The following is a 14,958-nucleotide window of genomic DNA, read 5'->3' on the forward strand; positions in this document are numbered from 1 at the left end:
TTAAAATGACTGTCTTCAAGATATTTGGTAAATTTATAAAGCTTCTGTTGATTCCAAAACAATCTCTGACTTATAATGACTTCTGTGTATCACATTTGTTTAGTTCCACTTGATTCTGTGTGTGAAGTGATATCCATGGTGTGCTATACGCGACTATAACTTCCATAACTATAGTGCAGAATGTATATTTTTATGTTCACAAAGGTGGATGTCAACCATATCTGAACTACTGTGCTCGAATATGATGCCTAACTTCCATTGAGGAGACATTCAGAAAGATCCAGATGAGGATAACCAAGACGATAGCTGGTCTATTTAATTGCATATGAAGACAGATTGAGGGAAATGTGCTCATCACTGTTTGAGAATTGGACGGATGAAAGGAAATATTATTATTATTATCTAAGACCTCCAGGGAGTCAAGGACTCATCGAGGGAGGCTGTAAATTACCCAACCCAGCTATCATACCTACCCTTGAATTCATTCACACTAGATGCACTCACTACCTGAAAGGGCAAATTATTCCACTCACTCACTGCTCTCTGGGAGAAAAACCTAGCTCTTAACCCTTTCTTGACTGAGAACAACCTTAACTTCCATGGATGTCCCCGTGTTCTCTCCCCACCTTCTATATAACGAAAAATTTCATCAGCTGAAATGCTACCTATAACACCCATTCAAAAGTTTATAGACCTCTATCATATCACCGCTCTTTCTCCTGTTAACCAGAGTTTGTAATCCACATACTCGCAATCTGTCCTCATAATCTAATTCCCATAATCCGGATATAATCTTTGTAACTCTTCTTTGCACCCTTTCCACACTTCTTTATCCCCTTGGAACCCGGGAGACCAAATCTGTGCACAGTAATCCAAGTGTGGTCTTATCAAAGCCTTATAAAAAGGCAAAATTACTTCTTTATCCTTACATGTCAAGGTTCACTTCAACATACCAATTATCCTCTGAGTTTTATTTGCAACTTTTGCTATGTGACCTTTGAACTTTAAATTCTTATCCATCAATACACCAAGATCCCTTGCCTCTTCAGTTTCTTGTAGCCTAACCCCTCAATAATTTCTCTCAATAATATTATTATTGAGAGAAACCTCCAGGGAGTCAGGGACTAATTGTGAGATGCCACATATCACCCACACCAGTTGTCATACCTTTTCTTGAATTCATTCACATGACCTGCACTAACTACTTCCAAAGGCAATTGATTCTGATCATTGACTACTCATGGGAGAAAAATCCACCTCTCTCCCTTTTCTTCACTGTATTTATTCTCAACTTCCATGGATGTCCTCTCCCCACCCTCCACAAAATGTCACATTCCATCCACAGGTATATAAAGCAAGGACTTTGCCTTCTTTAATGAATGACTCTCACCTGATTCGATGCATCAAATCATTTCCATTGTTTTACTCAATGGTAAGTGATTTTTTTTTTTTTTTTAAAAAGCTAAGGAAGACACTGAATTGGCTCTATATTTAGATGACATTCTTAATTGAATTGGCTGTATATTTATTTGACATTTTTAATTTACTATTTAATTATAATATTAGTGTAACTTTCACTTTTTAACAGTCCTTACAACATGCTCCATGATGGACCAAAATGTAATTAAGTTGTTTTGTAATCTCTACCCACATTGCTATAGAATGTTAAACAAAAGACCATAGCAAATGCTGCCGATATTTTGCATTTGTGTTTTTTGTCTTTTGTTTATGTTTTGGATTTTTTTGCTGTTGATTTTGAAATGTTTGTTATTATTAAAATTTGAATCTTTATAAATAGAGGAAATGTAAAATGAGGCCTTCCTCTATTTGAATTATTCAAATTTAGAGTACTTGCTGATTATTTCGCATGGTAAGGGAAAATATACAAACAACTGGATGGGACAGCCTTGGACTATCCTCCCATTTAGACAATTTCTACATAGAACAACTAGAGAACTAAGCTGTCTATACAGCCCCTTTCAGATTAGTAGTTTGGTTGCACTATGTCAATGATGTGTTTGCTATATGGCTATATGGTCCAGACACATTAGATACATTAGAGCCTGTGTAGACTACTGAGCCAGACACATTAGATACATTAGAGCCTGTGTAGCTCAGTGGATGTGGCGTTTGCACACCACCGCGCTTGGCCGCACGAAGGAAGTCTTGGTTTCAAGTCTAGTCGGCGACTAGAGGAAATTTTTCTAAGCCTTTTTTCGACCGGTTCCCGAGTTAGTCGATCTCTGGCATGGGCAAGCAGGTTTTTCCTCCCGGAAACTCGGGTTTTTCGTCCTGTAAACTCAAGAAAATCGACTGTAGAACCCACATTATTTCAGACATTAAATATATTGTGTTAGGGTTAGGAACCACGAGATGGCGGCACATTTGAGCCGTCTCTCTTCACTGCGTACCGCTTTATTAGTGATAGCCTTGGGCCATCTGTCTCTGATTGGGTACCAGTGGAGATTGAACTGCCCACTCAGTCTCCAAAAGTTAGATAGGGCTAAATGGCCTCGCCTACTCCCGTATATACAGGAATAAAAAAGGCGTTAGCTGATTTTTTTTTTTTTATAGCTGACATTAGATACATTTTTTTTTAGTGCATTTAAATAGCCAACACCCCTGAAACCACTTCACAGTGGGAAAGGAATCTAATGATTAGCCTTCCTAGATACATTTAGTCACACACCTTCCAAATGGTTTATCTTTTTCTGTTTATAGAAAATTTATACATACTAGAAGATATGATAATCAATTACACTATCATCCATCTCAACATTATGGTGTCCTAAAAACACTAACTCGCAGAGCCAGATCTGTCTGTTCTGATGATACTGTATGCCCACTCAATTCACCTTCATCGCCTAATACACGAGACCACAGCAAAACGTTTATCATCCCATACACTTGGGGCAGATCTGAAAAGATATCCAGAGTGCTTAATAAATATTAGCTCCTCACCACATTTAAACCATATATCAAATTTGCAATTCTCCTTTATCACATCAAGGAGCATATGAAGTGCCTTTTACTTAACCTAGCTTGCTATGGACAGACAGGAAAAACTGTTGACATCTTCTTTGGAGGACATAAAAATACATTCTTCATCATTGTTATGGCTAGTTAGGATTAGCAGACCAAGCATTGGATACCCCTTTATACACAATCAAATGGCAAAAAACAAAAATACTACACAAAAGCCATTATGTCAAAGAAAGTATTTTTTGGAATCAGCAGTAGCTTTGAATATTCCCCCAAACACTCAACAAGTATGAGCATGTCAATTTACGAAAAACTCAGAGAGTCATTTTAGGATTAAATTAATGCTTGTTAACTCTCTCTCTCTCTCTCTTTATCCAACAATAGATGGTGCCAATTAGGACTTTAGTTCCTTGTGAACTAAAGTCCTAAAGAACTAAGGGTAATCCTTGGAAACTGAATAAGAGTGTAGTTAGCAAGGGTGTTAGAACTAAGTTTTTTGCTTGGAGAGTGGTGAATGAGTGGAATAGGTTGCCAGAGTGTGTTTGTGGGTGCCATTACTGTTAATGGGTTTAAAGCAAAGTATGATAGATGCTGCGCAAATGTTGAATAGTGCTTGACATGATGTTATGGGCCTCCCTTGATGAGTCTAAGGACTCCATGGAGTACCCAACAACAACAACAATAATAATATTGGCCTGTATATGTGAGCTCATGATTATTGTATAATTTTCATAGTAAAACCTGTGTGGTGTAATTACTCTTAAGTAAATAAATGATGTAAAGTTTACAAAAAAAAAATTTCTGATCTTGAATCACAGAATCTAGAGTTAAATAATTTCATATTTTCCCTAATGGAATATGTATTATTCATAAATGTATTTTGATTATTTTTATTTTTGCTCTATTTAAAAATAATATATAGCTTAATGAAAAAGATAACATTCCAGCTTAATTTAAAAACATCCTTTTTCTTAATCTGTAATAATGTCATCAAATGTTATTTAGATAATGGTAATTTTACTCTTCTAAATTACATAGAAATTAAAAACAAAATCATTCTAGGCATTGTCATGCATGGCCACCTAGTCATCGTCCACGATTGTTGTTAGCAGGAAAAAAGGATCAAGCTCAAAGCATTCATTTAGCACCTGCAATTCTACATCATTTAGAATATATACCTGTCCACACACTAGATCTTCCATCTCTGTATGCAGTTACTTGTCGGGCACCAGAGGAGGCATGTGCGCAGGTAAGAATGATTAGCATTCTTTTGTTGCATTATATTTAATGTTTTCTTAATAGACATCTGATTGAGTCATTGAATTTGCACATGTAGAAAATTTCATTTTGTTTCATTGCTCAGGCTGCTTTTTTATTATTCATATGCTTTACATGCAAACAGTGTTCTAATAGATCTTTAACTGAAATCATGCCAACAGTATTTAGATCAAGTTAGAATCAAATATAATGTTACTGGCTCACCTCTAAAGGTGATGAATAAAGAAAAATGCCTTATGTCTTTTTTGTAAGTTGCCCTCTCTCCTGATGTAATTATTGTACGTCAATTCCTGTATACATATCTCCATGGCTGAGCATTTTACTGCATACTGTGTTTCTGGGTAAGATGGGGAGATCCTGTCTATTAGACTATTTTCAGGCAATGCTAAGTTTGCTGGCCTTTGAAGGAAATGACAGGCTTATGCTCTTCTTGCCATCCCTTATGCAAATTGGATAAACTAACCTATCTGTGAACCTTCAGATACACTAAATTGTGAGGAAAAAATTAACCATCCTGTCCAAAAAATTCCATTTAATTCCATTGTACTTGGCCATTACAGTCTGTTAAGTCTCATAAATGGAAGATGAAACTTCTTAATGTAAAGCATCTCTACATATGAACTGTACTTATTTAAACTATTATTTTTAATATTAATTCACAACCTCAACATGACAAAATACTGTACTGCAGACTAGTTAAACAAGAAACATTAAATTTGTGCACTTGTGTTGTTTATATTTCTGTCTTTTGCATTGAGACAAATCTATATTTATTATTATTATTATTGCATGATACCTCCAGGGAGTCCAAAGACTCATCGAGGGAGGGCACCTACTCTACAACTCTCTGTCTCCACCAACTACAACTAACCACAACTATATCAATGCCATCTACCTCTCGCCACCACTAGTATTTCCATAGACAATCACAAATATCCATGCCCACAGTGGGATTCCAACCCGCAGCCTTTTGGCTGGAGAGCGGATGCACTTACCACTCTATCAACCAAGCCGTATTTATAATATTTTATTTCTTACTAACTGTTATTAGTGTGTTGTTTCATTGATTTTGCTTCCAGTATATTGATAGCCTCTGTATAATCAAAAGCATAGCACATTTTAATATGTTCCTTCTTTCCTTACTACACATTCAGGATTAATTATGGGAGGGGGGGGGGAGATTACTACTGTGTTAGAGTAATAATTTTATTTTAAATTAAACTTGACACTTTGAGCTTTCTATTAAAATAATCATCTGGAGTAGCGCACACGCACACATGTTCACGCACAGAGTGACACAAGTTATGTTACACCTCATCACCATGTGCATTACTAATTTGGCCAGTCAATTGATCCACTAGCAAATGAAAAATACATAAAGAAACAATGTATATACATTTTTTTGGAATTCTATAGTTTGAATTGACCATAATGTAAACAATAAAAAACTAAATTTTATTAACTCTACTAGATTGTACTCCTTGCGAGAATCTTAAATGAGGATCTTAAAATCAGTCAATTGCAACATTTAATTAGGTAAACATTTATATGCACATACCAATATCATTTGCATGATCACCACCCTATTGAAGGAATGAATTGTTTTGAAAAAGTTTAATCTTTTTGCTCTTTAGGGTAGGGAAATTTGATTATGTAACCTTAACTCATCTGGGGTACTTAAGTCTAGTTCACACCTTTTCATGGGTGAGGTTCATATAAAAGGAATCTTATGCTAGGTCCATAAATTTAATTCTCTGAACATCAGTATGAGAAATTCTGCAGTTGAGACTCAAAGAACTTAATTTTCTTAAAGAATTTGTGAGAACAAATTTGTACCAAAATTTTACAAGAAAATTTTATTGAAGAGTATTTCTGGAGGTCTAAGTGGTTTAGGTGAAGATGTAATGTCCCTTTCTATGAGAATGGTTTATCTTGACTGATCTTAATGAAATGTGTAATGTATTCTATTAAAATGCAGTTCACTTAAAAGAGAAGGGTGTTATATTTGAAGCTTGATTGCTCCAATTATGTTATTCCCCACCTATATCCAACTTATGTATTAAAGTCAGTTGTGGAGTAAGATAACAATGTATTATTATATCATTTCTATTTTAGTTGGTTAGAATGCTTAAGATTTGTATCCATGATGGTGCATTGACTTTAGGGATCAACACGTTGTGTATATTCAAAGAATGAAGCTCAGCTATAAAAATAATAAAATATTTACTGTAAAAATCTATGTACAAGAGATAAAAATTCTGTACTAAGTAATCCTCTTTATATTCTCTCTAAAGCAGTGATTTTCAACCTTTTTCATAACACGACACACCTAGACTAATTATTAAAATTCTGCGGCATACTAAAAATATATTCTTTTAATTTTTTTGATGATCTGGCAAAAAATAGACATAATTTTGATTAATTTACACACGCAAGAAGATGGAAGACCATACACTAATAAATAAATGCACAAATTACAACATTATTTCTTTCAATTAATTTGCTTTCATAAATCTTGCAGCACACCGGTTGAAAATCGCTGCTCTAAAGAGATCTAACTTCATATTCTCTATAGAATTAAAAGCAGTAAGTTAATTTCTGCTGTTTTAAAGATCAAGTTTTTAATACATACAAATAATCAAATGGCCATTCTATGATTTATTAATATGAGCTCAATAAAAATATATCTTTCAATTTCTGATTCACAGTTAAATACTGTTATGAGTTATACTATCAAATACTATGCAAAACTTATTGAACACAGCATTCAGCTAAAAGTTCTTTTTCTCTTAGTCATACGAGAACTTCCTATGCAACATTTATTCCATCAACAAGAAAAGCAATGTGGAAAAACAAGATCTATAAATAAGTTGAAGCCACTGTCATGGGGGTACCCCTCTGTTTCCACCTTTGGCAAACTATTTTTTGAACCATCTGGAAGGTAACTTGTTCTCATCAATTCATCCCCAGTCCTCTCATTGGTTTCATTATGTTGATGATGTCTTTGCTGTTTGGCTTCATTCAGAAAATGAACTTACCACTTTTCTACAACAGATCAATAGCCTTTACCTATGCATTCAATTCACCATGGAAAGAGAAAAGGCTGGTAGTTTGCCATTCTTGGGCATCCTTCTTGTGCGCACAGCCTCCGGTAATTTATTGACCAGTGTTTATTGAAAACCTACCTTTACTGGCAGACACATTCATCAAAAGTGTGCTCATCACACCTCTCAAAAAAAAATTGATGTTATCAAGTCTTTAATTAATAGAGCACATAATGTGTGCTCCTCTCCCTCAACCTTTCAACAATACCTTAGTGAGAAGTTCTTGTTGAAGTTCTTACAACTATAACCTAATCCAGATGATAGTTGACTCCTATGTTCCAACACCTCAGGATTCTTCAACAGACTGTAGGGTCCCAATCCTTTATATTTCTGGAATCTCTGAACTGATTGGTAGAATTTTGAAGAAGTATTATCTCATTCCCACATATTTTTCTATCAACAAAATTTCTCATCTGTTGTCATCTACAAAAGACAAACTGTCACCTCTATCATTAGCTGGCATATACCAGATACCTTGTGAATGCAATCTAACATACTTTGGGCAGATAGCCATTCTGTGGGGGAAAAAAAAGTAATGAACATCAATATTATATTGAATACATCAACTCTCAAAAGTCTAGTCTGGCACAACATAGTATTAACACTAAACACAGTCTTCAGTGGGATTAAGTCTACTCAGTGGAAAGATTTAATATTTATCAATGATGTATGCAGCAAAGTTGCCACTAGTATGATACGTGGTGCTGCAATACATGTAAATTATGCATGATACTCCTAGTATGCACTGAAACACTGCAACCATACCATTTATATAAATAACAAATGTACCGAATGACGTATGCTTTGAAAGAAGCGTCTATAAAAGCAGTTAGAGATGCCGAATCTGGCAGAGGATGGAAGCCCATCAAACAGCAGACAGTGGAGGTAGTAACCACAGCACTGGAGGAAGAAAGGATGGCAAATGTCGTAGGAAGCAGCGGTGCATGGCATATTGCATAGACAAACCTATAAGTATAGTTCACAAAGTCGTAAGCCAAGTTCTGTGCTATTATCCTTACAAGATTTTCCCACATATAGCAATTAATACTGATGGGTGCATGAGAGACATTTGCCCTGCAGTTTCTTGCTTGGACTGAACTGGACAATAACTGACAATTGAACATTTTCTGGACTGACAAAGCTCACTTAAATTTGGATGGTGCTGTGAATATGCACAACTGCAAACCCATACTTCACATGACAGATTCCACTCTTCATTCTCTGAAGGTCACCATTTGGTGTGGTTTTACAGCAGAATTCGTTATTGGACCTTTCTTTTTCAAGAAGCTCGGTCCTGCTGGTCTCGAGTAGCATGCTTAATGGCCAGCATTATGTATCTCTCTTAGCCAATCAGGTGATTTCAACAGCATCGGTGCTAGATTCAACAATTTTTATGCAGGATTGGTGTCCCTTCACATTGCTATCCCTGTGAAGTGGTTGCTACAGACACATTTTACCAAAGAGAGAATCATTAGCTGCCATTTTCATACAGCATGGCTAGTGCACTCACCAGATTTGAATCCCTGTGACTTTTGGCAGTGGGGGACATCTCAAAGATGTCCCAAAGATGTTGTTTGTCATCAAAGATGTTGTCTGTTGTGGACACATAGCCAACTTAGTGGACCTGAAGACCAGCATTACATGCCATATCTGCAACATTTTGAGTGAAACTATGTTCCATGTTGAGCATGCGATTTCAGCATGTTGAGGACACCATATCAAACATGTTGTGTAACCACACAATTCACCATGTGTACCGTATTTTTGTGACATTTTAAATTACCCACTACAGTATTGCAGCACCATGTATCTCTCTAGTGGCAACTTTTAGAACTAACATTGGTTTTTGTGCAAAATAAAATTCCATTGCCACACACATCATGTTAAATATTAAATCATTCTGCTGAGTAGTTACCTAGTTACTGCCTTTTGAAATGTGAACTTTAATTATAATCACCCTGTATATATAAATATTGATTTTTTGTTGTTGTTATGATTAATTTTTATTGAAGAGTTTTTTTTTGGATCTGCAGTACTAGTGTATTTATTTATTATGCCTTTCACATTTATGGATGGGGAAGAGAACTGGTAAGTAAGATCATGTATTGTTATGATGAAAAAGTCGTGCATGTATTTCCCACACAAGAAAGCATCTAGTCTTGTTTCCATTGCATGGCCTGAATAGTATATATTTTTTTTTTTTTAAATAAAACCACTGCATTCAGAATCCTCTGTCCTCCCCCTCCCCCCCATCCAAGCAGAAGCTGACAGAATAAGTGAAAACAAAATTATGCTACCACATGCTAGTCAGGAAACTTGCAGATACATTTCTGTCATGTCCATCCCCCATATAGTACCTAGTGATGACTTGCAATATCACCTTACTGCCCTACCCATAAATGGGAAGGTTTTTCATTCTGCTTTGTTTGTTTGGCTTGCTCTTTAAGGATGTCACCCAAGGTAATATACGTAATTTAATAGGGAAAGTAACAAGAGACATTACTCTGGACACCATGTTTTTTGTCCAGTTTAAGATCGCTAGCTTCTCTTCCCTAGCCTTTTCAGAATTTGGTAATGGTGTTAGACTGGACGGTAAACATCATCTACAACCCCTAAGATGTAGGGTTTTTATTATTTTTATTTTTGTGCAGCAATGCTCACCAGGTTCTCCAGATTCTCATTTAAGAAACTGGTTCCCAATGGCTTGGGAGAGATTATACATTGTACGTCATCCAACCCATTGTTGTTGTTGTTGTTATGTGCCATCCAGTCATTTATCACTCTTGATGATCTTGTGAACAAAAGCTCTCTCCATCTCACTCGATCTCTTGTCTTTTCTTTTAGAAGTTGTAATTTCAAGTTGGTAAGTTCTTTTATGTTTTCCATCCAACTCTTTTGCACTCTTCCTTTCCTTCTCATATTATTAATCTTCCCCAACATAACTGCCATTCCCAGTGATTTATTTGCTTGCATAATATGCCCAAAGTACATTAACTTCTGTTTAGCAATCACCTCCAAGAAGCATTCTACCTTTATACTCTTAAACCTTATTAGTTATTCTTGCAGTCTCTGCCACCCATAATTCAAATAAGTCGATTTGCTTTATGTCTTTCTTCGTAATGATCCAGCTTTCATATCCATACATCACTAAGGGAAATACCATTGCTTTGACGTTTCGAACTTTGTGGCCTTACTAGTACCTCAGTCTTTCATAATTTGTGTCAGGTTTGACATAACTTTTTTCCCCTCATGGCTATCCTTCTTTTAATTTCATCTTCATGTCCAACACATTAGTGACCATTATTACTTTAAAATTTGAACTATTTTGATGTTACTGCTCATCAATTACATGTAGACCGAATGGTAGTCACAGACTTGTGATACAATTCCTATGGTAACAGCATAGAACAAATTTATACCATGCTATTAAGTCCAAAGTGTTAATGCATCTTTTTGGAGGAGATTTTTTAAAATAATATAAAATATTCTCTATATTAAGTTAATTTTACACCTTCTTCAGAGGAATAAAATATGTTTATCTTTATTCTGAGTTGTTTTTCTCCAGATAATTCGGGAAGCACAAAGAAGCCTTCCAAGTATTTTATATCTTCCTCATGTTGGACAGTGGTGGGATACCTTAGGTGAAACAGTTCGAGCTACTTTTATTACTCTTCTTCAAGATATTCAGCCATCAGTGCCACTGCTATTGTTGGCTACAAGTGATTCTCCATACAAAAATCTACCACCTGAAGTAAGCTTCTTTTCAAAAATTTAATACTGTGTGTTTATTTTAGAAGATGCTGTAACATATATTTCTAATTTATTTTGTTATTTTACTTTCATTATGTTTATTTAAAAATTAAGGAAACTTTTATCATAGCCAGTTCTAGGATTCCTTGATTATTCTCTAAAAGCTGCATTCTTAATATGCTGTGATTGCCATTGCTTCTGACAAAAAAGAATAAAGTGGGTGAATAGTGCAGATTTAAGCTTATGTCATGATCTTTTTTAAACATCATAAGCCTAGGATAATTGCCACTCTTAATATACAAACATACATAGTATACTCATTTGGGATATTTATTATTGACAGCTTAACATCATTTATTGTTATTGCTGCTGAATGTAGAACATTGAGTAGCCATTTTATTTTATTAGTTATACTATCAAAATTCACATGGAGAGAAGAGGCAAAGAATAAGAAAAGTCTCATTGATTATGTTATTGTTGATAGTGATACTTTCTCACTGGTGCAGGACATGTACAGAGGATTTAAAATTGGAAGTGATCACCATTTAGTCCTGAGCAGGATAAAATTGAATTTCATATTGAAAAGAAGAACATGTAAGAAAGTTTTAAAGCAAATAAAAGTTGAGCAGCTCTCAGATGTTAATTGTAGACTAAAATACACAAACATTATTCAAGAAAAAATGAAAGAGTTTGAGAACAGGAACCAAATCTTGGAGATTCAGTAGCACATCCTGAAGAAAACATTGATTGATTCAGCCAGAGAGACATGTGGTGAGGTTGTCTGTAATGATGCAAAAATCAGCACTCCATGGTGGACACAGGAAGTTAAAGTGGCAGTGAAGGAAAAGAAGAAAGCATATCAAAAGTTTCTGGCAAATAAGTCAGCTTGTACTCTTAGAGAATACGGAGACAAGTGTAAGAAAGCTAAACATTACAAAACTAGCTAAACAAAAGCCATCGGAAGACTTTGATAAGAACATAGAAAATAAATATCAAGAAGATGGTAAAATATTCTGGAGGCTGTCAAAAAAGCTCAGAAATAGAGGGGAGGAAAGAATGCTGTAAAAGGAATTAGAGATTATAAAGGTGATGTGAAAACTGAAGTAAAAGATATCCTTGATGTATGGAGTAATTACTTCGAAAAATTGCTAAATGAAACAATTAGTGAGCACAGTGGTAAAAAACACTCGAGGCATGTAATCAGGAATACATATCCATACTTGAAGTAGAAAAAGCCATCAAAAGCCTAAAATGTGGAAACAGAGCTGGAGTAAATTCGATATTCGACCAGAAATGCTTGCTTGTGGAGGTAGAAAAGTCTTGCAGTGGCTGCACTGGATAGTTCAGAAAGCCTGTACAAAAGGGTGAATTCTAGATGATCGGAGTAAATCTCTCACAGTACCTATATGTAAAAAGGGAAGTAAAACTGAATGTGAGAATTACAGAGATATTTCCCTACTGAATGTTCCTGGTAAGATTTATTCAAGCATACTTGAGGAACGGTTGAGAAGGATTGTGTAAAGGAAGCTTGGTGAAGGACAAGCTGAATTCAGGCGAAATAGTGGCTGTCAGGATCAGATTTTCACTTTATGACAAATAGTTGAGAAATCATGAGAATATAACAAAGATTTGTATTTAAGTTTTGTAGATCTGGAAAAGGCATATTACAAGGTGCCAAGAGAGAAACTATTCAAAACACTACAGTTATATGGTGTTAATGGGGCATTATATCAAGCACTACTTAGTCTTTATTTGAGTTGTAAGTCAGAAGTTAGAATTGAAGGAAGGATGTCCATTATCCCCTCTGTTATTCATTACCTATATGAATCACATTATGAAGGAAAGTGGTATTAAACCTGATATCAAAATTGGAGATTCTCAGCTCTTTACTTTATGCAGAATGATGTTATACTTCTAAATAAATCTGGTGCAAGTCTACAAGATTCTCTGACTAAATTGAATAACTGTTATAATAGTTACTTTAGGTTCTCCATTTGCAACTGCATTGTGAATGGAGAACCTATAAAACAAGGAAAACATTTCAACTACTTCAGCACAATTTTTAGGGAAAGATGGTAAATTAAATATGGAATTAGACAACAGAACCGACAAAGCCAGTATGGTAGGAACTCAAAGACTAGAGACACTGCAGATATGAGAATCCTGAGATAGGGGCATGAACAGATGGCATCAATGGCAATATCATATTAAAAATGAGGATATTAGGAAAGAACTTGACATTGTTGGTATCCAGGAATATGTTAGCAGAGCTATCTCAGGTGGTATGATCACTTAAACAGAATGGGAGAGAAAAGATTAGCAAAACAAGTGTTCTCTTCCAGGTTGGCAGGAAAAAGACCCAGAGGAAGACCAAGATATAGGTGGATTGATACAATAAAATTGCCTTAGAGGACAGAAATATAAGATCTGATAATGTTGGAGTCTTGACAGATAACAGATTAATTTGGTGGAAAATTGTAGATAGGAAGCTAGTGTTGATGTAAGTTCTTCATGTAGTACTATCATTATATCCTTTACATCCCTTGGCAGCACGTCAGGAATTTGATGATGATGATACTATCATAATAACTCATGTGAAAGATTATACCTCTCAGAACACTTTTTGTTTAAGACATGGATCTATCTCCATGATGTGCTAAAAGGCCTTGCGCAGAATGAAAATAAATTCCATGGTTGTTGGAATGCAGCACAAATATGTTAATATATAGTCATCATTATCACACACATACATAGATTATTGGTTGCATGATTAACTGTTTACTTGCTAATAAACATTATTTCAGTTGATTATTGATGCCAAAGTAATTTCATACAGTTGTATAGTATCAACAAGAAAGAAAAAAACTATATAAATAAATAAATAAAATATACTGAAATGAAAGTAGAGCACCTGATTCAAGAAGCAAAATGCTACAAAATAAGTTAAATAACTGGTAAAAGTTAATGTGTCTGTGTTTGTATAACACAGTTGAAATTAAAAAAAATCAGTTAACCTAATTATTGCATTGGTGGCAATGCTAATGTGGGTTTTAGATGCAATCACAACCTTATAAAAGAGGAATAATAACTTCCTCTTTTATAAGAGGAAGTTATCATATGATATATAATCATATGAGTCGCCATGGCTCCTTAGTAATATACCCCTTCGAACTTCAACTCTCTATCTACCAACACCCCAGTTCCATCAATCACACAGCATGTAATGTTTTCATCCTGAAATGCATCTTTAGCTGTTTGCTGCAAAGTTGGGATGCTATCTTGATTAACCCTCTTTGTATTATACCCAACTTTGCATCATCAGCAAACAGCTGAATTTCCTTCAGATCATTTCCTATTTCATTTATGTATAAATTAAAATAAATTATGTAATAAATTCTTTAAAAAAATTTTATATATAAATTTTTTATGTATAAAAAATTTATGTGTAAAAAAAATTAATTAAATTTTTTTCTGGCTCCTGCTTAATGAAAACTACTCATCCATCTAATCGCAAGGTAGTTTCCAGTTGCCTTCCTTGTGATCTAACATATACACTGATATTGCTTTCTTCAGATAACCATTGACTATCTCCCACATGTAGCTAATATCCTCCCCTTGCAGACTTTTATGTCAAGGCACTGTTTCAAGCCACCTCCTAAACTTATCATAATCATCTGCTTCTGTAGTTCCACATATACCCCTTCTTAAGTGAAAATTCTGCCTTTTGCAACATCTCAAGTCCAGACTGCATGATCACTTTTCTCAGTCAGAAGCATATGTCCACCTTGGTTATGGACAGATCTTCTTATCTTATGACTAGGTCTGACATTCAAATACCAAGTCC

The 14,958-nt window shown here is 35.0% G+C and overlaps 1 protein-coding gene across 1 annotated transcript in view; it reads left to right on the forward strand.

Moving 5' to 3' along the window:
• LOC150095219 (ATPase family AAA domain-containing protein 2-like) overlaps nt 1–14,958 on the forward strand; it is a 538,448-nt gene that overhangs the window by 298,078 nt on the left and 225,412 nt on the right. The window contains exons 15-16 of the mRNA XM_090410622.1: nt 4,045–4,231; nt 10,930–11,115. Coding sequence (XP_090266748.1) covers nt 4,045–4,231; nt 10,930–11,115 — 373 coding nt within the window. The remainder of the gene's footprint in view (nt 1–4,044; nt 4,232–10,929; nt 11,116–14,958) is intronic.

Source organism: Typopeltis vanoorti, chromosome 20, assembly GCF_054136105.1.
Source record: "Typopeltis vanoorti isolate ZY-2024b chromosome 20, IOZ_Tvanoo_1.0, whole genome shotgun sequence".
NCBI classification, from domain to species: domain Eukaryota; kingdom Metazoa; phylum Arthropoda; class Arachnida; order Uropygi; family Thelyphonidae; genus Typopeltis; species Typopeltis vanoorti.